Source organism: Gymnodraco acuticeps, unplaced genomic scaffold (genome assembly GCF_902827175.1).
Source record: "Gymnodraco acuticeps unplaced genomic scaffold, fGymAcu1.1, whole genome shotgun sequence".
In the NCBI taxonomy this organism is placed as follows: domain Eukaryota; kingdom Metazoa; phylum Chordata; class Actinopteri; order Perciformes; family Bathydraconidae; genus Gymnodraco; species Gymnodraco acuticeps.
The window spans coordinates 27993-53844 of NW_022989819.1; the positions used below are offsets into that span (position 1 = coordinate 27993).

Below are 25852 nucleotides of genomic sequence, written 5' to 3' on the forward strand. Positions count from 1 at the left end.
CCTTGTTTTATCTATAGAAAAAATCAGAGATTAAGCTTGTAAAGTGGATTTCTTTCAAGGTGAGGCCTGAGGCTGAAAAATGTATGCATTCATTCTTGATTTTTTTTACTGGGAATGTTCTTTTAAATTGATATACTTTCTGGGTTTAGGATGACCTTACTTGCTGCTGCAGGGCTGTGGCTGAGTGTCTTGAAACGCCTAATCACAGCCTCTAGCTTTAGCTGTCCTTTCCAATCAGATTGTGTGTGTTAACAGAGCAACAGATGTATGATTCCCCCTCACTTACTGCACTGCATGTAGGTTGATCAATGCATGAGAGGCATTGGGGAGAGTGCGAGGCGAGGGGTTCGATAACACTGTGTGCGGTGTGTAATCTCATCTGAGGGGCTGTCATATCAGACAGGGCTGACACGCCACGCTCTCCCAGAGTGGAAAATTAGATTGCTGCAATTAGATTGACGTGAGTACCGCTCTTTTGGATTCTGGAGCATCACTAATCATGGCTGGACAGTGCATTTTGCATTTGTTTGTGATTAGATTAACGTGTGTTGATTGTCTATTTAGTCTTTGGCACTTTGATAGTTTATTGACATCCCTTTGGAAAGCAGTCATCTCAGAGTTAAACCTATAGCCTTAGTTTAAAATATTCAATGTGTGTGGTGGCCTGTTCCTTAAACCTTAAAATAATACTTGTACACTCTGCCACCTTACAGTCATACTGTCGATTCACTTTCACGTTAAACCAAAAGCAGAGAAAGTCTTAAACATTGTTGAGTCTAATTTGAGTTCAAAGGCTGTACTTATGCTCTGCTTGCTAATGTTAAAGTATTTTCTGTCCAAACGAATACATTTCACGTACATTTCACAAGAAAGGTGCATGACAGGGAAGAATAGATCAAAAGCTGCAAACAAACTCCATAGATTTCCCAATGTTAGCCCTCCTTAAAGCTTAGTGCATCAAACTAAATTACAGTACCTCAGAAGTCAATGAGAAATTTATCCTGCTTCCCTTTGAAAAGTAGTAATCAAGCTGTCTGCTGCAACTAACATAGAATAAACACTGATTGGCTCTAAAATAAAGGATCTTGCTCGCCGTGATTTTATCCGAAGCCTCTGTCTCCGCCGCCTCGTCCTCTGAGGGCTTCATAATGGACTAAATTCATTTAGACTCCGGTTCTAATGTGCCTTCATCTGTCAATTCTCTGTCCCTTCCTTTGTCATGCAAAGCTAGTGCTATCGCATTGGAAGGCACAAAGCCCCATTAGATGCAAGTCGAGTAGTTTGGCTGTGTGATTACGATAATGGTGAGAATGGAGAGACAGAGGAAGGGAAGGGGTCTGATGGGTGAGACGGGGTGCTATCAGAACTGGTTGCCTCTAATGCTGTCCATGTGGTGCTTTACTGAGAGGTAGGGAGTGAAGCAGTGGGAGTAATATGCACAAAACCGGTAGTCATGGCAGCAAGACAGTCATACAGATGAATCCACACAACGAGGAAGGATTACACTGAGATATCCTGACTCACAATACTGACTCTGAAGACAAATTGTTGGATGTATTGTTATTTTTCAAACAAAAGTCAGCATTAGAATATTCAATGTTTGTCTTTACTGAGGCATAAAGTGCTACAGACAAAGTATATGAACGTAAAATAGATAAACAGCGAATTTCAGTAATACAGGTATCATATAAGATTATAAATAGCTCCAGAAAACGTACAAAACTATGATTAAACTAAAACAGATCGCACTTTGGGACGACATGTTTGATGGATTTATATATAAAAGCTCAGAAAAAACGATGTTTCTGTCATTTTGAATCCGATATTTCATTTTTACATATATAATTCCTCACTGACCCACCTAAAAAGAGTATTTTTTAATAGGTTACAGTCAGTGTGTTCTACCACGTTCCATCTCCCCTCTCCATCTTCCCCTGGTCCCATCTGGACAGTGGTGCTACATCATTGTCTCACATAAAACATAGCTATGCATTTTTCTTAAAGGCGGGTCAGCTTTCCTTAGCCCTATGATTTAAGCAATGATTCTCAGTAAATAGAGCTTTCCAAACCTCTCTCTCTCTCTCTCTCTCTCTCTCTCTCTCTCTCTCTCTCTCTCTCTCTCTCTCTCTCTCTCTCTCTCTCTCTCTCTCTCTCTCTCTCTCTCTCTCTCTCTCGTGAAATACAGTATTAATTGTGATTAGATATCCCCAAAAGTTGATTGGGGGATATGAGATACTTGCAATTTGTCCAGCGTAAAGAGAACAAATTGTGCAGTCTTGAGTGAAATTGAGAGTTCAATTGAAGATGTATAATGAGCCCTGTGTATGCCCCGTTGTTCTGCGGAGTAACTGGTATAGCAGTCTTTACATTGATAATCAGTGGGATTAGATTCCTCCTCTTACATCTTGTAGCAGGGATAGGATCTGGAAGTGAGGATCCTATATTTGCAGCTGCAGAAGAAGGTCTTAGTGCAAGTTCCCTCCGATAGTGGCACTGTCAGTTTCTGCTGGCTTATCTTTGGACGGTTGCCACAGTGTTTGGGCCAAGCAGTCAGAAATATGTTGTTGTCGAGACGCCTACAGTATAAACACAAGCAGCTGTAGATGTAGGGATGAAGCCCAAGTAAACAGACTGTCATTACGTTGGTGGCATCTCGCTTGTAAACATGCAATAAGACAGTGTGTAGATAATGTGGGTAAAGGAACTATTATTTACTCTTTTAATCAAAGATGTGTCATGGAGAATATGTACTTCTGTAAATAACCTTGTTCCATGTTTCAAATGTAGTAATCAAACTGATAGTATATTCTCAAAACTTTAACTTTTCAACACAATTTAGCCAAGTTTTGGATAGCCAGGTCTCTTTTTTTACTTCCAAATAACAGAATCAGAAGCCCCAGCTATAATTTATATACTATTTTCAATAAAATACAAATCTGTTAGCCAATTTTTCACATCAGGAATTCCAGGTGTTTTGAATTTCCTTTCAAAACACCTGGTTATGTAAGTTATGTAATGCTCTTCAATTGATAACAGGGAAAGACATCATGGCTTGGAAATGTGTTGCCATATTTTATAATCTAACAAGTAATGCCAGCTGGGGTTAAACCACTTTCATTGACTGTACTGTGGAAGTCGGACCATAAAAAAGTTCCTTTTTAACAGTCTATGTCATCGAACAAAATGTATCTTCACTGTTTTGAGCCAAAAGTACTTTCCCCATTGGCTATCTGTATCTGTCGGATTGGCAGCTTTACCCAACGTCTGCATTACATAAAACAAGTCCCTGTTTAAAAAGTTAAAATGTCATTAGGTTGCGCACAAACATGGCATGATTAAGGTTTAAGGGAAAGATCATAGTTTAGGTAAAAGCAAACTACTTTTGTTTAAGGTCGTCATGATTACAAGAACAAGTGCTAGGTTCACAGTAGGGAAAGATTGTGGTTCTGATCAGAAGAAACCACTGTTTAAATATGTATGTGTGTTCCAGCTGAACCTCCCTCCTCACCTATTATTGATTATTCCTGATGTATCTGACATCTGCTCCTCACGGAGACTTAAGGCCCCCGGTTGGCATTCAAGCGTTTTCAGAAATGTCCATCTTGATTGACGGACATGACATTTCTCTCCCCTGTTTCTCCTACCTTTTTTCTTTACTCTTCTGCCCACTAACCCCTGTTAAACCCACTCACTCTCTAAACTCCCTTTCTTCTCCCCCAGCAGTGCTCCCTTGGCGCTCTCCATCAAAACTCCTCTCTCCTACAGTCATCTCCTTAGTGCACTTTTTCTTTGCAGCTCTCCGCATGCCTCGAATAGCAACAGCTAGATATCGTTGACATCACACAGACGCACCGTCTCGCTAACCCTGTCTCTCTGGTGCCAGGTAGCATTAGCGCTAACAAGATGCTCATTGCCCCTGCGATTGATAATTGGATACTTGCAACCACTAGTAACAGGGCCGTGTAATTAATGTGCATCCCAGCGTCTGCATGGATTATATTTACTTTGATGACGTTAACAGGGGGACTTATTGACCCCATGGTTAATATTTTATTCCTTTGGCTGTTTGTGCAATGAGTCACAAGCTAAAAGGAGAAATGTACAGCTCTGATTTAACTCCTGTTTTCCCGAGGGTTTATCAAAACACTCCATCTCTGAAATCTTATTATTCTTATCTAGTTAGCTCTATTGCATCTTTAATGCACTTAGTCAATGGAATTTATAACAAATATGGGATGGCCATTCAGGGAGATCAGCATATATTTCGCATGCACATCGCACAGTTTATGCTGGTTGAATGAAATTAGAGCAGATATGAAGCATCCCCGAGGGATGAAATAAAGGAGTGGTTCATCAGAGTGTGATGTATCTGTGTACGTTTAGAAAGAAAAGAGAGGAGGAAAAAGCCAGGCCTGTAATATCACAACACACAGACTTGCTGCAGTGAGTGATTGATCATGCGGACTCTGGCCGTCTAATGTAACCCCCCGACCGACGATGACTGGTCTGTGACAGCCATGATAAATGAACATCCAGCAGCCAATGTCTCACTAATGGCTTTCCATGTACTCTGCTGGCTGCACACACGCACACACATTATACTCATTCCTGTGCACACTTAATTTATACTTTCTAATATGGATGCTCAGAGGACATGCATATGAGGCTCACACTTTGAGCTGTGAGAATATAATTAAATGAAATTAATGTTCTAAACTAATGTTTGACAGGGCTTAGTATATATTAATGTTGGCTAATTACTGGTTTCTGTACTTCCTGCCTTTCTCTGAATTCCAGTTCTGAACCAAAACCTGCCTGAGTTGATATTGTACTTCAATGGTGTAAATTCTCTTTCACATTTCCATATAATCAAATTACCAAAAGCAATTGACATGCAGTGAATGTGGGGTCTGGGGCCCTCAGGGCTTTGGCCTGCTTTGCCCAGTTGGAAATGTAGCCTTGTTCTGTGGAAAGCTTTTTATTAAGAATAGTTTGATACTATCTTTACTTTTTGTTTCCCGGTTCTTTCATTGGTAGCTTTGATAGGAGAGCCAAGTAAATAGTTGCCATCCCAAGACTACTCTCAATGCGATGCATCAATTATTTCCATTCTCTCCTATCGTTAAAACATTGTCTGATTCATCCCAAATATGTAAATAGTTATCAAAATGTATGTATTACTAAAAAATATAGTGTTTGTTGATGTTATGTTTTTAGGGAGACCATCTGTCACATTTTCGTGAACGTGTTATCTAATACCTTAATGGAATATCTTCAAATGAGTTATAAGCGTCCACTTGGACTTAAGGATGAACTGATTTAATTATGGAGGTCACTGTGACTTCACAAAATCATTTGGACAGACATGGATTAAACCACATCTTGGCAGGTTGGCGCAGGCATACAAACCCAGGGCTGCAATTGAATAATTTTCCAGCCCTACTAAGCATTAAATATGACGCCGTTACAGAACATATTAGAATGCATATGAAATCCATAAAGCATGTCAGTGTGTGCATGTTTATCAATCTTTATAAATACACATTAGAATACACCTATTTCCGCCATGTCAAGAGGATCCCTCTGGGCTATTTTCATTTGTTGCAAATGGCTTCAGAAATAAATAGGGTCTTGGACCACGGAGGCTGAAGAAGAACACCATGATGGATTGATCCGCTCCATCTATCCTCAGAGCGAATCAATCATCTTAGCTTTTGGTGCTGTTTTCAAAAGGAATTTTCCTCACTTGGCTGCTTCGCCCGCAGCCACAAAGAGCTGCCCTGAGGTTGGATAACCCGAGTGCATGAGATATCTGAATACTCTCTTTCTCTCAGTTGTCACAGTCACTATTTGTAATCGAAATGAGATGGGACTGCTACGTAGGCAACAAATAAAAATCCATTATAATATAATACAGTTTGAGTTACATCTAGAGATATGCTTGATGTTCTTGCTCTGTACCAGTAGCAGAAGCAGGGGGTCTTTCTGTGCGTACAGTACAGTGCACGGCTCACACTGAGCAGATGGTCCTCTACAGTTATGCAGACTACATGTGTCCCGCTTCAGGCTAGCACTGCCCTCTCGCTGACAGTATGAGGTGAACTGCCAGAAGGCAAAGTACAGCAGATGAGATTTCAAAGGGAGGGGGTATGTGGTAAATTCAATCTGAAAAAGTCAAAGCCATGGCACGGAAACCTTGTCAGGACTATAAGCTTGGTATGGGATACTGTAACAGAATCAGGAACAGTTAATGAGAAGAAATGACTTGCTAGTAATGTAATATGACTTAACGAGTGAGTTGGAAGGTGCAGAAAGCTTTACACTGTTTCTCTCTGCCTCTGAGACTAAATATAGTCTGGGATTTATAGCCCAACGCATATGGCACCCATAACCCAGTCAAGCCAAGTCATTGATCCCTGCCCCACATGGCTTTTGGAATCCGTGCTAACCTCATCAGATAATCCATGAAGCTGTGGAGATTAGGCTAAAGGTCAGCAGTGATGAGAGTTTTGGCCATACAGTTAATAATGTACCGGTAGCTACACATACTATATGTGCTGCATGGCTTGTAGAGTGGATACTGAAAACAATTTAAGGGGTAAAATGAGTAGGGTTAATTTTAGAAACAGTTTATTATGTTATGTTTCACGGTTTCACGACATGAAAGCAACATCAAAGAACAAATAATCTTTTGAGGCAAAAAGGCAATATGATATATCTATGGCATTTGGGCATTTTGTTCAGTAATGATGTCACATTGGGCTTTGGGGGATTAAGGTTGCCATTTTTCAGTTTTTTCTGACATTTTATAGACCAAACTTGAGTAACTGAATAATAAAAGAAAAAAGGTAAAGCTTTTAAGATGCCCTATAATGTTTTTGGGGTTTATCCTTTCCTGTAGTGTGTTATATGTTTATGTGCTTGTGAATGTTCTGTGAAGGCCATTTTAGTTATTTGTCTTCTTCTGTAACATACTGTAGTGACAGCATGTAAACATGTCACAGAAGAGGCACAGAACACAATTATGAACCTAAAAATTAGCAAAATATGGCCCCTTTAAAGTGGACCTATCATGCTATATTTGAAACATATATTGTAGGGCCATACCTATATAAAACATGTCTGTGAAGTTTTTTTTCAAAATATCAAACAGATCATGCATTTTAGCCATGCCTCATTTCGCTCTATTTGCTCTTTTCCAGCCCTGTTTTTGCAAGGGCTGATTCTGCTTTAGTGGCAGACTACAGCGCCACTTACAGGCCTGGCATATGTACTACAGCGTCTCCAGCGCTTTCGAGCGGTCTCTCATTCCCCTGATAGGTGGAGAGTTGCCCATATAGGCGGAGCACCCCTTTTCTGACGTCAGAGATATTTCAAATCTGTATCAGCTCCGTTGCAGCCCTGTTTTTAGAGATTTGGGTATGGAGGAAAAGAGAGAGTGCTGTGTTTTCTGACACTTGGTGAGTTCCCTGACACACCGGGGACACATATTCATGTATAAAAGACGTACGAAAGTGCATTTTGCATGATAGGTCCCCTTTAAATAATGTTGTACAACAAAGCAAGTGGAGTTTTGTGGCCCAAAGGTATGGTGCGTTTGCATGTTTGGCGAGCTTCAATAACTTGTGATATAACTGCAGACTTTGATGTGCCAGCTTGCTGTGTGGTTGCATCAGATCAATCCAGCCATCTACTGTAAACAGTGTTATTCACGGGAATGAATTAAATATTTTACATCACCTCTCATTTAACCAGGTCAACTTCCACACGTTTTCTAGTCATCTTCGACATGAGCCCCGAAGCAGTTACATTCAAAGTCTTATCTAGTCACAGTTTCTTGTTATTAAACTTCCAAACTACAATTTGCCTTTCATTTATTTTACTGTATTTCATTAAGGATAATGTTTATTTTCCTTTGTGCCGAGCTTTCTCTAATAGGTTGAGCTGCATTTGCATAATGTTTGGTCATATCAGAATGAAAAAAGGCCATGCAAAGTCTCATTAGGCCACCAGCATGGAATAAACACCACTTTCTCATTTAGTTTCTAAAAAAAGAAAGGCCTATAAAGGAGATTTATTAAGAATGCACATAACTGCACACACATTTATTTTACACAGTATGAGTGCAACATGTGCTCAGCATACACTGGTGTGTAATCCAGGAGCAGCTGCTAAACACTAGCTATTATCTTTGTGTACCAGTTATTTTTCTCCCCTCTGGTGGTTGATTCCTAAATGACTCGACTTTCATCATACAGTACAGTGACTGATGCTTTGTAGCTGACGCTCTTCATCTATTAGTGATGCTTTTCATCTGGGCCACACAGCTGAGTATTCTCATTCTACATCACGGCAGCAATTACTGAAGATCTGCTCATAAGAGACTTTAATGTTTTACTTTTTATCACAGATGCTGTCAAGATACTGTTGCTAATGAGAACATTAAAGCTTTGGGGTTGAATCTGAGCACTTATCTACCTTCAAATAACTTCTATCACAGTCAAGTAACTAATGAAATGTCAGCTTTTTATTGTACTCACAACTTTCTTAAGGCTAAGTAAAAACTCTTCTTAATTTGACATATTTGACAACACAAATCTGTTATTTTTCGTATTATGGAAAGTCTCTACAAAGGAGACACCGTCTGGGTGGGTTTGTTTGAAATGTTGTAGCTTAGCATCACTGTGAAGCTCTGTCAAAACAAATTCAGTAAACGACAACATGCTGTTTCAACCATATGAGTTTGCAGCTTTCGCTAAACAGCTTAAAGACATTTTACATTTATGTAGTAAGTGTGGAATGAGATAAAAGTTGTTGGGAACGACACCAGTGGAAAAAACAGCTGGTAACACAGATGAAACTTTCCGTTGCAGTTTAACAAGAGATTGTCTTTGTGTCTTCCCAAATCTATTACTTTTTTCCCTTTACACACCCCGAAATAGTGGGAGAACATATACATTTTACCTCTAACATTTAGCTTTTAGCAGTATGTTGTAAACACCTACCCAGGGTGTCCGCGGGGTCTTAAAAAGTATTAAAAGTTGATAAATCAATTTAGCGAAAATTAAGGCTATTAAAAAGTATCAAACTGCATTTTCCAAGGTATTACATTTTGTAGCTTGTTTTCAATAAGTATATAAGTTGTCCAAAGAGGTTGTATTCTACAGTCTGCCTGAATGTAATCATTGCGTAGGTGTGTAGTGTGATTCTGTGTAGTTTATTTATGGCATCCCGTTGGATTTGACGTCATCTGAACAGGACATCGCACGCTCACTGCTTGATAGCGCGCAAAGGTCCGTTTACGCCGGTTGTTAAACAACAACGTTCTGGGGAAATGCAAGTCTGCGTCCAAATGGTTGGAAGATAAGGAGGAAGAACAATCAATACTGTTTATAGTGAATGTGAGGTAAAGTGTGTCGCCAAGGTAACCGGTTAAAACTCAAAGTGGCGATGAGGTCTTAAATGTATGGAAAGGGTCTTAAAAGGTCTTACATTTGACTTCAGGATTCCTGCATATACCCTGCCTACCGTAATAAATGGTAAAACGCTATTATTTTGCAAGTAAAACAGCATTAAATAGTGGTATTTACTGAATCTGTCAACAACTTTAAGACATATGCCAACAACTAATCATCATAATATATTTACACAAATGTTATACTGTGATTTAAAGGTCCCATTACATGGCCATTTCTACTGATCATAATTCCATTGTTGAGGTCTACTAGAATATATTTACATTGTTCAATGTTCCAAACTCACATTGGTTTCTCATACAGCATCTCTGTATAGTAAGTGTATTCACTCTCTGTCCTACACGCCTTGTTGGAGCTCCTGCCCCCCCCCCCTCCCTATGAGCCCACTGTGCTCTGATTGGTCAGCTCGCCCACTCTGTTCTGATGAGTCAACCACCGTTACAGCGGGCGTGCGTGCGTGCGTGCGTGCGTGCGTGCGTGCGTGCGTGCGGAGCTACAGGGTGTACTTTGATGGTTTGTGACTTTGCAGACCGTTTACATAAAAAGCTACATAACACACAAAGGGACGGGTAATGCATGTCATGGGACCTTTAAAGCATTTACAAAGAACATCAGAGGTGGTTTTACACATCAAACTTCTAGAAACCACATTTGCCTATATATGATTGCATGTGTGATGTTATGGTTGTAAAATAAAGAGTTGTATAAGGAGTTAAAACATGTCTCTTTGTTTTTCAGGCGGCCTCAGAGGAGCCTCCATCATCGACTCACTGGACACACTTTACATTATGGGACTGATGGAAGAATATAACGATGCCAAGGAGTGGGTGCAGACCAGCTTGGACCTAAACTCTGTAAGAAACCCTATTTCCTTCATGTAGTTGGACACCTTTTTTATTTTGGCCATTCACCTCTCTTTTATGTCTGAGTTAGCTCAAGGGTAACCACTATATTAGCATAATGGCGTTTTCAGCAGTGGCGCTGCGTGGTGGATCGATTTGAAGCAGTGCCTTTGTGCTTCAGCTCCAACATTGTGTCCAGTGTGTTTGACAGTTTTCCAAAGCTCAGGACATTCTTGCAGGAATCAAAAGCTTCCTGTGTGGTCACCGGCCACGCCGTGTTACCCTCTGATGGGATTCTCCCCCCCCCTCTGAAGGGTCTCCGTGGGGCAGAAAATGTGATAAATAAAAGAAAGAGAGCAAGGGAGGAGTTAAAGGGAAGTTTCTTTTAAAGTAGATGGAGTGAGAGAAGAGGCAAATAAGGAGGCTCTTTTATTGAGTCTGTAATTATGGTGTCAGGAACAACTGAGGGTTGCCAGGTCTGAAATCATGTTGGGATTGAGAGGAAGCCGCAGAGAGTGCCAACCAGGACAAGTTTTTGTGAAGTTTGTTGCTAACAGTCAAGTGGCAGCTTGTCTGTGGTTTTGTAACTGACGGAGATCACTTCTCGGTCATGTTGTCACCAGGTTTTATAATGTGTGCTTTGCATAATGTTGTGTAATTACACAACGCTTTCAAACTGTAGATGCTAGGCAATAATTACACCAATTCACTGCCTGTTATGACAAGGTGCTAGATGCTTTCCATTCGAACATATTTGTTTGCTGACTAAATATTCCTTAATTAGAATTTGAAAACACCTATTTATTTCTGGTTTATTGTTAATAAAAAATCCTGGCATGTGGGGCATAGTGTGCCTGAAGCCCCCGGTACATTTGAACAGCACGCCATTGTTTGTGGAAAGATATAATCAAGCTGACAGTTTTGCATGCATATTTATTCCACTGGGATGCAGCCCCAGTATATAATCAGGGCTAAAGCACACTAAGAATCTGTTTATTATGAGCTTTTATCTCGTGGAGCTCAGCAACTTCTTGATTACCGCCACTTTTGAGGCCATAAATAATCCACTGTGCGCCCTAACATCAAAGGAAACCCTCATAAACCCTCAGTGTCTATGCTTCTAGCTCATGGCACCAACGTAAACACACGTCAGTCAGTCAGTCACACAACACACACACACACACACACACACACACACACACACACACACACACACACACACACACACACACACACACACACACACACACACACACACACACACACACACACACCATGTATACATCACTTCAGGGGACATTACATTGACTTACATGCATTTCCTGGAGACTTATCCTAACCTTAACCATAACCAACACATGCCTAACCCTAACCCTTACCCTTAACCTTACCCTTACCCTAACCCTAATCCTAAACCTAACCAAGTCTTCACCCTAAAATTAATGATTCCCCTCATGGGGACCTCCATTTTGTCCCCATGTTCACTTTTTTTTTGCATCACAGCCGCTTTATTTGTAAAATGAATAAAGACAAAGACAAGACGCCACACATTTAACATAACATCATAATCACAAGAGACAATATATTCAAAATCCTTTAACGTACATTTGATCTGGGATTAAGGTCCATATTTTATTTTAGGTTTAACTGATTCGCAAAAGAATGATTAAATTCATTAAATCATTGAGCTCTGTTTCTCCCATTTTCATAGTAGCAATTTGTACCCACTGTTTAGTTTGGATCAGACACAATGTTGTTGATATGTTTTCACAGTCGGTTTACTCATAGTGCCTCGAGGAGCAGATATCTTTCTCCTGCATAGGACTATTAACTTTGAGAGGAGCTGCTGGCTGCGGCAGCGTGTGAGGGAAGAGGGCCAGTAATGGCAGCGGCTGACAAAGCGCCACACTGTCAGCCATCATAAAGACAACAAACACAGATTTACACTTCACTCTGCACTTCGTCACGGGTGTGATCTGCAATAATCCTTCAACCTCAATCATGTGCCTTGAGCCGTGGTCTCCTGGGGTCACGTCCTTCACACTCCACTCTTCAATCTTGGCCAAATTTGATATTTTACTGTATGAGCAAATCATTTCATGTTTTAGTGGAGAGGCTGTTTTCTGTCTTGAAACACATCTTTGGGCAGCAGCCAAGTATGAGCTTCTGTCCTCCTCCCTGAAAATAAATCAGGCAGTTTTGCAGTAATTCCAGTTTATTTAACCATATTTATGAATTTGATACGGCAGCTTTTTGCCAGCATGGTGAATGATTCATTATTGATCTTTGTACAATGGAGACAGACAGAGAGATGTGAGGCTTTGTTACACACTTACACATACTCTCTTACCCGTCTACTGTAAACAGAAGTGACGTGTTTAGATCAGTGCTTGAATTGGAATGAAAAAGGTGCCAGTACTCTAAAATCAGCAACTTTTTCAAGTCAATTTTATATATACAGCCCACAAACAAGAATTTGGCTACTATAATGCTGGTGGGTTTGTCTCTTTACTACTGTATATTTTAGAAAGGTTCACTGTACGTAACATTTTTTATGATAGGCAGCGGATATGGCTAAAGCTCAGTAAGGTCAATATTAACTGAAAATATAGCAATCAAAGTCTAGATCTTCTGCTGAAGACACATGAAGCAGAGACCTTTCAGGTGAGAGCCCCTCTGGTGGTGTTCAACATTAATGGCAAGGAAACAAAGCTCTGGTCAGAAGCATTTTTTATAAAAAGCTTTAACAAAATTAAGTATTTCTGTACATTTTGAATGCAATCTAACTTTCCAACTCAGAAAACGAAAAACGAAAAAGTGCCAAAAGTCTTCTCACATGGCTGAGCTGCTTTGCAATATACTTCACCACTGAAGAATACAAATATGTATAAAGTAAACTATGATGCAATCTAACTTTCCAACTCAGAAAAATGATAAAGAGCATGAACAAAGAACATGTAAAAACAAATGCAAAATGTGCACAATCTAACATTAGAAACTGTAACTGCAAGTAACAAAGTCTGAGCCATGGTAAAGAGTTACATTGAACACCAAGCTGATCAGATAACTCCCTGGTTGGTCTGAAGTCCTTCTATCTCCAGGATCTGTACAAATCGGCACATTATGCCAAAAGTCTTCTCACTGGGTGAGCTGCTTTGCAATATACTTCACATTGTTAGAAAAGGCTCCAGAAGGCCTTGGGGACATCAGTATCAGGGGCTGGAGCTGGACAGGCTCTTTCATCAGGACTTCTCCTTCCCTTTGCCAGCCAGGACCTCACATACTGTTCCGGATTTAACTGTCCTAGTGATGGTCCATTACATTTAATGAAAACCAGGCTGGACAGTCGGCTGACAGAGAGAGCATTCCTTTTTGCAGTAAGGATATCGTTCATGCAGCTGAATGCCCGCTCACACTCACTAGTGGAGGCAGCGATGGTTCGGACTGCTTTCAGTAGAGGCTCCATGGCAGCAGGTGTACGGGATGCCCTGGTTTCCTTGTATTCGCGAAAGCCCTGAACAGTCTCTCTTCTGTCCACTTTCAGCACTTCGCACAAACGTAGCACCTCTACGTCCCCATACTGTACGTCTAACTCCTCTTCAGGCCAACATCCAGGATGGATAACTTTCATGTCCTGGATTAGCTGATTGTCCCGGGCCTCCCGGCCATGTAATGGGATTTCTCTTGTGCTGACATGAGAGGAGGTTGTGGAAGTCATTCTGTGTCTCAGATTCTCTACCATACTGCGGAAAAACTGACCTGCATGAATCTGTACAAGCCTGCCATTCTCACGCAGGGCAACACCCTTGAAGGACTTCTCAGCTAGAGCTGTATGAACTGTAGTCATGTGTGGGCCAGGCATGGTGACCATGGATTCAAAAACTCGTATTTCTCGAGTTAAGAGCCTATCTGCTGTAGGCAGTGTCATCTCTCTTTTTTGGAGTTGCCGAGAGAGGTCGCTGAGCTCTGTGAGCGCATCGTACATCAGTCCCAGATTGCTGACAAACGTTGCAGATGTGAGCACATCATCCAGGCCCTTGTACTTTGCTCTGTCTCTGGAATCCCTGCTCGTGTCGTTTGCAGCATTTGTGAAGTGATCATGAAGCACTCGGTAGTTTTCCCAGACTGCTCTGACGCTCCTTTCACTTGAAGCCACCCAGCGGATGGACAAAACACGCCCTATCACCAGGAGACGCTGTCCGACTGCTTGCGCACACTGCGCTAACTGCCTCTGATTTTTGGGGGAGGCATGGAACAAGGAATAGAGTTTGTCAAAAAGATCTGGAAATGATTGAGCCCTGAGACCTCCTTGACCACATCCCCAACTGCCAGCTCTAGACGATGATTGGAGCAGTGCCACACAAACAGGCTTGGGAATTTACTACACAACTGGGTAGCAACGCCTGTTCTCTTCCCTAGCATGACTGAAGCCCCATCACATGCAAAAGAAACGAAACACTGACCTAAAAAGTCCTCGTTAAAATCTCTTCCAAGACACTCCATTAACGCCTTTGTGATGTCATCAGCCGTTGTTCCATCCAACTCGATCAGCTCCCAAAAAAAACGTTTCGGGCTCAGCATCAGCTAATGCTGAGCGTAGACACACAACAAGCACCGTTTTACCACTAATAGTGGTAGATTCATCGACCAAAACACAGAGTTTTCTTTGGTTTTCTGTAATGTCTTTTGCCATTTTTTTCTTCAGCTCATGAGCTATGTGGTCGATGATTTCACCACAGGTTTTATTGGAGTGCAAAACCCTGCCCACGTTCAGCCCATTCAGTTTCTGTACATTCAAATCAATTGGCATGTCTGTGAATGGCCGGCTATGTTTGCCAATTTTATATGCCGTTCGAAAAACTCTGATAGTGGTGTCTAATTCAGATGTATGCATAGACTGCACTTGATGTTGAATAGTTTCACGTGAAGCAGATGTAAGGATGTCAGCAGCTTTTACATGGGCTTGTGATTCTTTATGTTCTTTGATTTTTTTTCTCAGGCTAGCTTGTTGTTTGCCCTTGTCAACACCGAAATGAGACACTGCACACTCACCCCATTCAGTTGACAGTTTCAGTCCTTGTCCAGTGTGTATTCCCAAAGATTTGACATCTCTGCATATCCGACATCCTAGCTTCTTATATTTAAGAAGGAGCCATGCATTGGTCTTGCAAAAATATTGCACCTGGTCCGTTGTCCAGCAGTCAGGTGCATCGCTTTGCCCGGTGTTGGTGGTGGCAGTTGCGCCAGCAGCAGCTAACGTTAGAGGCTCTGGAGGAGGCGGCGGAGCTAGTGCTAATGCTAATGCACTAGAACTTGGAGCAGGAGGATCAACCAAAGAAAGCTCCCCATCAGACACAATTTCCAACACAGGCACAGCATTCTCTGTATTTGAAGTTTCTTCCGGCGACAACCGCTGTCTTTTTGCACTTTTATTAATCCACGCTAACATTTTAGAAATGCTAATTTGTGACGTGACTTGCTTTCCTTCTCTCGGGGGCGTGCCTGCTCTGTTCTATCACTCTACATAGCCACCCACTGGGTGGGAGTTGCACTGCATAAACACAACACACGTGCATCTAGGTATGTAAATTGTAAAGCATTAAAACATAGTTTTACTAACAGTTTTCAGTATGTTGTTACTTCGGCATTATTATTATTATTATTTTGAAACGTGTATTACTATTAAATCACGGTCAAATAGGTTAATTTTGACATAGTCGTTTCCACCACAGTATTTACATGGAGAAGATAAGCCCCGCCCCCTCTCCAGCACGTTCTGTTTGAATGACAGGAGTAAACAGCTGACAGCCGCTGTGAAACTCCAGCGGTTAGAGCGATGAGAATGTCCGTTCGGCACCTCATGACGCATCTACGGAGTACCGGGCGGCTGTATATATATATATGGATGTATAATAAGAACGGCGGGAGAGTGTTGAGTACTGGCACGGTGCATGAGTACCGGAGTACCGCCAGCATGCCGGTACTGAGCAAGAAGTGCCGGTACTCCATGGGTCAGAACCAGAAGTGCCGGTACTGCGTACCGGTGAGTACCGGCCCAATTCCAGCACTGGTTTAGATATCAGAGAACTGCAACACCTCAAAGACTCCGCAGTCTACTTGACAAAGATTTATACAGGATATCATCGTTTTGAAAGGGAACTACCTCATGCAGTATGGTATTTCAAAAACGTGCCTCAGATACACAGATTGTCAGATGCACTTGGTAAAGGTTCACCCAGCTTGACATTTTCTGATGTCCTAATTGTATCAAATGACCACTTACGGATATGCATACAGTATAAAAGCAACTACTAGAGAAATGTACCATCTGAAGTCATAACATTTTTGTTATTTAAACCCACAGTACAGTCAGTATTCCTGCTCATTTTAATGAAGAAAGATAGATATTTTAAAAGATTCACATTTCAACTAATGGGTTTAGCGAGCCAGAAGCGAGCCACATTCTTTAAAACCATGTGCCAAGTGAACAAATTACATTTTTTGAAATGTGTCTTACAACTTTAAAACCAACAACAAACTCCTGATGAGATCCTGAGTAGCTGCTGAACACTTAGTACAGCCTTCTCTGGCGGCAGAGCCAATTACCAAGACAAAAGCAGCTCAGATTGTCTCAGGCACTGCCAGCTTTTGGCACATTTTTCTGCAGCTGTTTTTGCACAAAGCTTAAAGAAGTAGTGGACGATCAAATCAAATCAAGTTTTATTTATATAGCACATTTATAAACGATTTGTGGTCGAGCCAAAGTGCTGTACATATAATAAAAATAGCCTACAGTAGAGACACTTTACAGCAAATACAACAGCACAGATTGTTCAGAATATCAGTATGAGAAAAACGACACCCTCTGTCCTTAGACCCTCTGTCCTTAGACCCTCTGTCCTTAGACCCTCTGTCCTTAGACCCTCACATCGTACAAGGAAAAACGTCCTTGCTGTTTATTTGCATTATGGGGTTTTGAAAAGAGGGTGACATGCTTGTTAGCTCTATTATCAGAATCTTCTATTAACAGTTTGGTTTGACTTCTACATGTAAATTATGATCCAGCTTGTCCTCTGGCTGGTCATCAGACCTGATCTAATTTGAGATAGTAAGTGATGAAGAGTAATTAATGAAGACTCTAATATATTCCCGCAAGTTGCCTCACAAATCTTGATAATCCTCTAGACCCCTTCTTTCTCTCGCTGTTATTTATACTCCCTCCATTTCAGTAAATTGTCTGGTTCAATACTTTTCAAGACTGTATTAGATTAGGGTTCAATTAAAGCACACAATGGGAACAGATCACACTCATATGTTATTTTGCAAAGCTCTGACCTTAATGATCTCTGCATTAATGACAGTTTTATTGGATTTGAAGAGGGAAAAATGGTTAAAAGTAATAACAGGCAGAATAAAAACAAATATGACCTGCATTGTTACAGGTTACTGCCCCTAAGGATGACTCCAGCCCTCAGGGGTCCAAGGAGGCATCCATCCAACCACAAGATGTATGCTGGAGGGGAAAAGAGGAAATAATAACAGAGGCGAACATTATTTTATTCCACAACAAACTCCTTTTTTAGTCTTTCAGTCACTCATAAACACAATTTATCCACTTGGCTTTGGAAACATTTTAAAGATGAGAAATCATCTTTTTAACAAAGCTTTTAGAGTCTGTTTTGTTGGAAATACTGAGCGCAGAGATTTGCCTTTGATATGATTATACGGTCATTTGTGCTGAATCGATTCTGTAATCGATTAGTCCAGGTGAAAATTAGGAGCTTTCTTAATGATTGCTCTTTTAACGTCAATTATGAATTGTAGGTTAGACAAAACAAGTCATTTGAATATGAAAGCTGACTGATAGACTTTCTTTTAAACAATTATAGGCCCATCTCTAAATTGTCAGTTCTGGCCAAGGTTCTCGAACGCCTAGTGAGTGAACAGGTAAAGGTGTTTTTATGTAACAATGACATCCTGTCTAAACATCAGTCAGGCTTCAGAAAGCAACACAGCACCATCACTGCCACAATGAAAGTGGTGAATGATGTGGCGAGTATTTTAGATAATAAGCAGAGTTGTGCAGCTCTATTTGTTGACCTATCCAAAGCTTTTGATACCGTCGATCATCGCATTTTGAAGCAAAGGCTGGTCAGTATAGGCATGTCCAGCCATGCAGTGGGGTGGTTTGTAAACTACCTCTCTGAAAGGTCCCAATGTGTTCAGTTTGATGGGCTGTCTTCTGAGTGGTTAAACATCACTAATGGTGTACCACAAGGTTCAGTTTTAGGTCCGCTATTATTCTCTATCTATATTAATAGTTTAGGTGAAAATGTCGAAGGAGCAACCTTACATTTGTATGCGGACGATACCGTTATGTACTGTGCAGGTCCCTCGATTAACGAGGCTGGTGTTAAATTACAGGCTGTTTTTAACATTATTCAGATTCAGCTCTCTGAACTTAAGCTTCTTTTAAATGTGGATAAAACCAAGATAATGCACTTTTCGAAAGCTAAAGCTAAAAATACACCAGAGACTACTTTGGATATTGTAACTACGCAAGGAATACAACTTGAAGTGGTTACCTGTTACAAATACTTGGGTATCTGGCTTGATGACTGTCTCACTTTTAAACTTCATGTAAATAACCTGCTTAAAAAGCTGAGGGTTAGGCTAGGTTTCTTTTACAGAAATAAGTCCTGTTTCTCGCTTGAGGCCAGGAAAAGGCTAGTCACTGTGATCTTTTTACCTGTGCTGGACTATGGTGATTTGTTATATATGAATGCACCTGCCAATTACCTGAGCAAGTTAGATGCTGCGTATCACAGTGCACTGAGATTTTTGACAAATTGTAAAGCACTTACGCATCACTGTACCCTGTATACCAAGGCGGTTATGCCATCACTTACTGTACGGAGGCTCAGTCACTGGTACTTTTTCATTTACAAAGCCATGTTGGATAAACTACCATCTTATATCTGCTCCCTGATCTCTCTGCGAATTGAAAGTACTTATTGCCTGAGATCGCATGCTGTGGTTTTATTAAATGTGCCAAGTGCTAGGACTGTCTTAGGGAAGAAAGCTTTTAGATGTGCAGCTCCACTAACATGGAACAGTCTGCAAAAAGAATGGAAATTACCAAGCTAGTACCACTTCATGTTTTTAAAGCTCGGTTGGATGCTACAAAATCAGATGCTGTTGGTACCTGTACATGTGGTTAGATATGTAAATTGTAATCCCTGTACATTTTGCTGTATGATGTCCTTTTGTTGTTCTGTTGTTTATGTTTTTATGTCTTCTTGTGGAACCTACTGCTGCAGGTCTCCCTTGAAAAAGAGATCATTGATCTCAATGGGATTTTACCTGGATAAATAAAGGTTTTGAATTGAATTTTGTCCATCCATCCATCTTCTCCCGCTTATCCGTGGTCGGGTCGCGGAGGTAGCAGTTCCAGCAGAGCCCCAAACTTTCCTTTCCCTGGCGACATCAACCAGCTCTGACTGGGGGATCCCAAGGCGCTCCCAGGCCAGCGAAGAGATATAATCCCTCCACCTGGTCCTAGGTCTACCCCTTGGTCTCTTCCCAGCTGGACGTGCCTGGAACACCTCCCTAGGGAGGCGCCCAGGTGGCATCCTAACTAGGTGCCCGAACCACCTCAACTGGCTCCTTTCGACATTTTGTAAATGTTTTAATTTCATTTTTGATATATTTCTTAGACCAAACACTTGATCATTCAGTCTGTGTATGCAGATTCATCTTTAATGAGAATAATTGTTAGTTTTTGCTATTACTGCTTTTATGGATGTTATCACCGTCACTAAAGAAGGTTATTATCATCAAACAATGTTTAATTTATGAGTACAATATGTTCACCTTGATGACACCGAATGGTTCAGCCTGTAAGCTACAGTACAGGTGCATCATGGGACTCAAAAGCTTTGTTCTTGTTACATTTCAGAAGACAATATCTCAGCATGTATCAGATTCTAGTCTGTCAGTCTGACATGTGATATTACCCTGCAGGCTGACGTCTGAGTACATTAACAGTAATCCAGGTAACTTTGGTGTATCCTCTGTGGGTATTGTGTTTGCAGTCCCTCTGAAGAGTGCACATCTTCCTCTGTAAAATCTCATCTATCGAGATTTAACAAGTTCTGCTGTTTATAGATCAAATGGTCCCCCTGTGCGTTTGTTGATTATTCCCATAAAGCCTCTTCAGAGTAACTAGCAACATGCACTGGCAATAAATCCTGATTCACCACAGTGGAAATCTCCTGAGCCAAACCGAGATGGTAAAGTGACTGATAATTAGCACAATCAGGCCTATAATCCCACATCTCAGGCGAGACTTAAGTGGGTGTGAAGTCTCGTGGGCGTCATTTTGGAGAGAATTAAGAGAAAGCGTTGTTTTTTTCTCTCATGGTCTTGCTTTCTTCCATCAATGAGCAATTTACAAGTGTGGCGGCAATTCTTAGCCACACTAGTATCTTGGGGGTTCGTTGGTCAACCACTTATACCGACTGAGATATCCCAACAGCTATTTGACAGATTTCCATTAAATCCGTGATCATGAACCTTCACGAAGAGGATAATGACTTGTGGGGTTTCCCCTGACTTCCTCCAACACAAAGTTTAAATATGGGTGAAATATCTCAACCATTTGATTGTGTTTCATGAATATTGTTCCTGAAATTCATGGTTCCCTTCTTTGGTGATTCAATGTCTTGATATACTTTCCATCTGCTCAAATTCAGCTTAATGTTAGCTTTCATTGCAGTCATTGGGTGTTTCTCAATCGCAAGTAAAGCTGCTCCAGAGTTACTATTTCAAGCATACTACTGTACGTCATCGAGTGCCGCCGAAGTACTGTTCCAATGTCCAGCATACTTGGAATTCTACCGATCCCGGCGTACTTCGTTTGGAGAAATTTCGAGGCTGCACATGTATAGACTCCGCGGTCTTAAAATCCCCACAATGCTTTGCGCACGGACCAATTTCCCCAAATCTGTGGCGGAAAATGTAAGGCGGGGCCTCTCATATGACGCACACCTGCACCCTTGCTCGCCTGTTCCACGCTTCGTTTTCCGAATGCCAGGAAGTATTCTTGCCTCGCTTCTGAAGCAAGATGCTCGGAAGACATGTGCTACCAAGCAAGCGTACTCGCGATTGAGAAATGTCCCTGTCACCATTTTAGCATTAAGCTAAGTACAAGCTCAGAGAGCCACTAGCATGGCTGTAGACTCTGTGTTGAGTTGTTCTTCGCACTCATTCGGTGTTGTGGTCACTTGCTGTGAGCTTGACAGTACTGAAGTATGAAGAAATGCACAGTCAGGGCTCTGCCAGAATCAGGATGAAGCAGAATATTGAAGTATTGTCTTGAAACTGTGGTGGAAGTTGTACATTTTCAGAAGCACATATATCCCTGCAAACATCCCAGAGCAGCAAAAAAACAGTCTTTAAATTCTCCCCGTACAACATCTCTGTCAGTTTGAGATGTCAATGCAGTGCAACAAACGCCTGCGATAGCTTGAGGTGTTTATTTCATTACAATCAAATAAACTTTGTTGCGAGATAAAGCATTTAGATTGATAATAGTGCGAGTGTATTTATATCAGTGCAGTTATTATCCAGATGAAATTGAATTTTTGGCAGAGTGATTGCAGATTCATTGCTCATTGTTGTTGCTTTTAATATGCTCAGCCTCAAAAGGATGCTGCGCCCACAGGCTAAAGAGTCTGGCTGGCAGTTCAGATAGACGTTTGCTTACAGTCTTCCACACAACACACACTTCTTTCACAGAGGAAGGAAAAAGTTTGGTGTGAGAGTAGACTTGGAAAAGTGAGAGGAAGTTTGTCAAATTGTCTGTGAAATCGCCGGCAGCATCTCACCAACTATAGCGAGCAAGTGAGTGTACTGAACCACAACACACATGCATAGCAGAGCTGGAGAAGGGAAACAAATGCATGTGTTACTATTTCTTGCAAGTAAAAAACCCTGCGTACACCCTCAGGAAAATACCAAGTGCTTGTGTAAGTTGTTTTGAGAAATCAAAGATATTCTGAATGATTTACTGATTTACATAAAACAAAAAAATGTGTGGGGTTTATAGTCTATTTATTCTCATCAATATTTTGTATCTGAAAGCTCGCACATGAGGCTTTTTAAAATCAGCTGTGAATGACTTGTTTTCTAAAATGTATGCTCCAATTAAAGACAAGATAACGTGACATCAGATGGTAACAAGAAGACCTGGAGCAAGGTTGTTTATTACCTCTGCAGAGCTGTTTTTTGACCTTCGATAACCTCGATGTCTGCGCTTAACAAGACCCAACTTGCTCCAAGTCATGCAGGTGTCTGAGGAGAACTTGTGTCATTTTACGGAGCTGGGAGATGCTTCAGTAAAGACGCCGCGCCCCGGAGCTGGGGTCAAGCTGAGCTGACATTCTGTCTCGGGATGTGGAGGGCAAAGGACATTTTGCGTGGGTGGTTCATCATTACGGATATTTACCAGCATGTTTTTGTGTAATTCTTGCATTTCTCCCTGTGGACTCATTGAGCTCAGACAATGTCAACAAGTGGATTTTGCTACTAGCATTAGAACAACATTTGCAGGTTAAAATGCCTCAAACATTATCTATTGACCTTGAGAAGGAAACTAAGCTATTAAGGTGCGGAATATAAACTGAAAAAGAAGATATTTTATTGACAATAACTCTAAATTAGTAATCTGACATTGAAGTAACTTTCAGCTCATTAATTGGGTTTAATGGCACATTATGGCTTTTACACATTAACACATTTAATTAAATGTTTAAAGATGTAACAGGTAAACATCTCAAACCCACTGTAGTCCACCTGCACAGCACCATACAATTCTATCTATACATACCGAAACGTAGGTATAGATAGATACAAAATGGAAAAGTAAGCAACTATTTGTCCAAGATTTAGAGCCTTAAAGCCTTAGAGCTTAATAAACATATATTTCTCTCATGAGTTGTAGAGAAAACATAACCATAAGCAATACATTTTTAAATCTCATGTGGGGCTCTTAGGAAAAGGCATTTCTTTTTTGGACTTATGTATTAAACAACTTATTAAAAAACAGATTTATCGCACAATAGGAACTTTTTAGATTCACCACAGAGACTTATTGAAAGTTATGTGATCAGATTTGAGCTCCTGAATAAATCTGCATATGTATTGATAGCATTGAAGCAACTACTGTATAAGCCCTTAATGCTTGTTTAATTCTACCACCAATTAAGTTATATGAAGAGGGGAGTATTGAGACAGTAATATTCATAATTGTTGCATTCATAACCTCAGTTAATTACCTTGTATATATTAGAGAATGATTATAGTATATCAACACGAACACAGTGGATGATAAGGCAGCTAAAGTGCCTCTTTTTTTATTGTCGTCTGTTTTGGAGCAACTAAAATGAAGGATGTGGCTCAGTCAGCGAAGCCAAATTCAGTGGGAGGCTTATGATGAGAAACAGAGGCAGGCAGTTACACAGAGTCGGGATGAGGGAGACTGTGACGGGGTGAATAGTAAAGAGCGCAGCACGGTCCCACGAGAGACCCGCATTATCATAGAAGACTCAGTGGGGAGCTGCTGCATCCCCAGGTGAGAGCAAAGACCTCCACAGAAAGCTGCTCTCGTGATTTTGTGTGTGTGTATGCAAAACGAGAGCATCAAAAGAGGGAGACTTGCTGAAAATAGACAGATGCAGATACTCTGGGATACAGGAGATGTTAGCAGAGAAGCTGGAGGGGTGATGGGCTGGGTTGTAATTCAGCTATCATTTATCACACCTTGCATATTTGATTAATTATTCACCAGGCTGTTAATTTAAATGTAATGCATTTAGTGGAGATGTTTACATTCTCTCGCTGGTGTCCATGTGATGCTTAAGCCGTATATTAATTACCAGATTTTAAAAGATAAGTGTTATCCAAGAAATAAAATGTAAATCATTACCTGATGAGATCTGAACCACAAGCCGATAGTTTAATCTTAATGCATCAGTGCCTCCACCATTTAATCCGGGTGTATTGGTCTGCAGTGGGAATAGGCATTCACTGAAGCATCTACCCCCAGCTGGCAAAGATGCTTCATGGGAATGTAACAAGAGTGGAGCAGTCAAGTGAAATAATTCAATGTATTGCAAATGATAACCATTACCCTCTAATGTCTGTGAGTTAAAATGATATTTGAATACTCAGAAACAGTCACTTTCCATTATAAATTACCGGCATGAATGAAGGCTTCAGAGAAAGAGACACGACTCACTGATGTTGTGATTGTTGCTTAAGAATTAGGAGTTCACTGAAGGCAACACTAGCCCCTCTTAATTGGTTGAATTGTATTTGTCATTAGGGCGAGCTCAAAGAACAGTAATGCAATAAAAAGGTCTCTTGGCTCATGCTAATATACTGTAATGGAAGATATTGAAAACAAACCATCATCATCCTTATTGGATAGGCTTCTTCTAACAGCAGTTGTATAACTTTTAAAGTTGAAAATGCAAATATGTGTTGTGTCGTATGGTTTGTTTGAACTGATCCAACCATTTATAATGTTCCTTTCCCTCACTCTTTAAAGCTATGCCATGTAAATGTGGAGCTGTGTGGGCTTAGCATTTGTGAGGTACCCATTATTTATTAGCATAAAGTTAAGAGCTCCCTCTTTCAGTGGAGGAGCCTCTTTAGCATGCTCCAGAGGTTAGCGGTCATTAATGCTAATGAGACTGCTCTCACAGCTTGGACGCTCATCAAGACAATAATTACTGCACTATGAACAAAAGAAAAAAAAGAAAAAGCCCCAGCTTTGTGTCCTGAAAGTGTCCGGGTATCCAACAGCTTTGAGTGTGCGATGCGAGACTGACAGAGAATAGAGTGGCAGGATCTAATTGGTCCCTTTCATGATATCTCCATTTAATCCGTGAATTAGCGATGTTAAGTAAAATCACAGCCTTAAATGTGAATCACCAGCATTGGTAGGAGAGGCAATCATCTGCTTAATTTTTGTCCTTTGCTCATCGGGTAATTTTGTTCTGTCACATCAGTCTAATTTGCCTTTTTGAAAATGTAGGAGCCAGTAGAAACCTGGATGGTGGCGATGCAGAAAAGTCTGCCCAGTGACAAAGAGGCCTCTTTATTAGCAGAACATCACGACATTAGCTTCTGAGCAGGACACACCACTGGGCAACAGTCGACTCAGCTCCTTGGCACTCAGCAGCATGTCCATGCCAATCAGGCGTGTGTCCCAGGAAAATCTGGCCCGAGTCTGACGGCTATCTTTGCCACGTCTGTTGAATTATCATCAACAGAGAAACACTGCATGACGCTGGTGATGCAGAACACCTACAATGTACTAAAAGACTCATTAAACTCTTTAATAATGATTTATTTTCTGCTCTGGCTCCACCTGCACAACAATTACATTATGTAGAACAATTCATATGCAAATATTTCTTGTAGTATCATGCATATTTAAAAACAAAAGTGAAGCATTGTTAAAGCAGT

General features: G+C 40.9%; 1 protein-coding gene across 2 annotated transcripts in view; it reads left to right on the forward strand.

Moving 5' to 3' along the window:
- Nucleotides 1-25852, forward strand: part of LOC117557108 (mannosyl-oligosaccharide 1,2-alpha-mannosidase IA) — a gene marked incomplete at its 5' end in the record, with an annotated part of 133450 nt that overhangs the window by 19984 nt on the left and 87614 nt on the right. For both annotated transcript variants that reach the window (XM_034232796.1, XM_034232802.1), the window contains 1 exon segment: nt 10215-10330. In XM_034232796.1, coding sequence (XP_034088687.1) covers nt 10215-10330 — 116 coding nt within the window.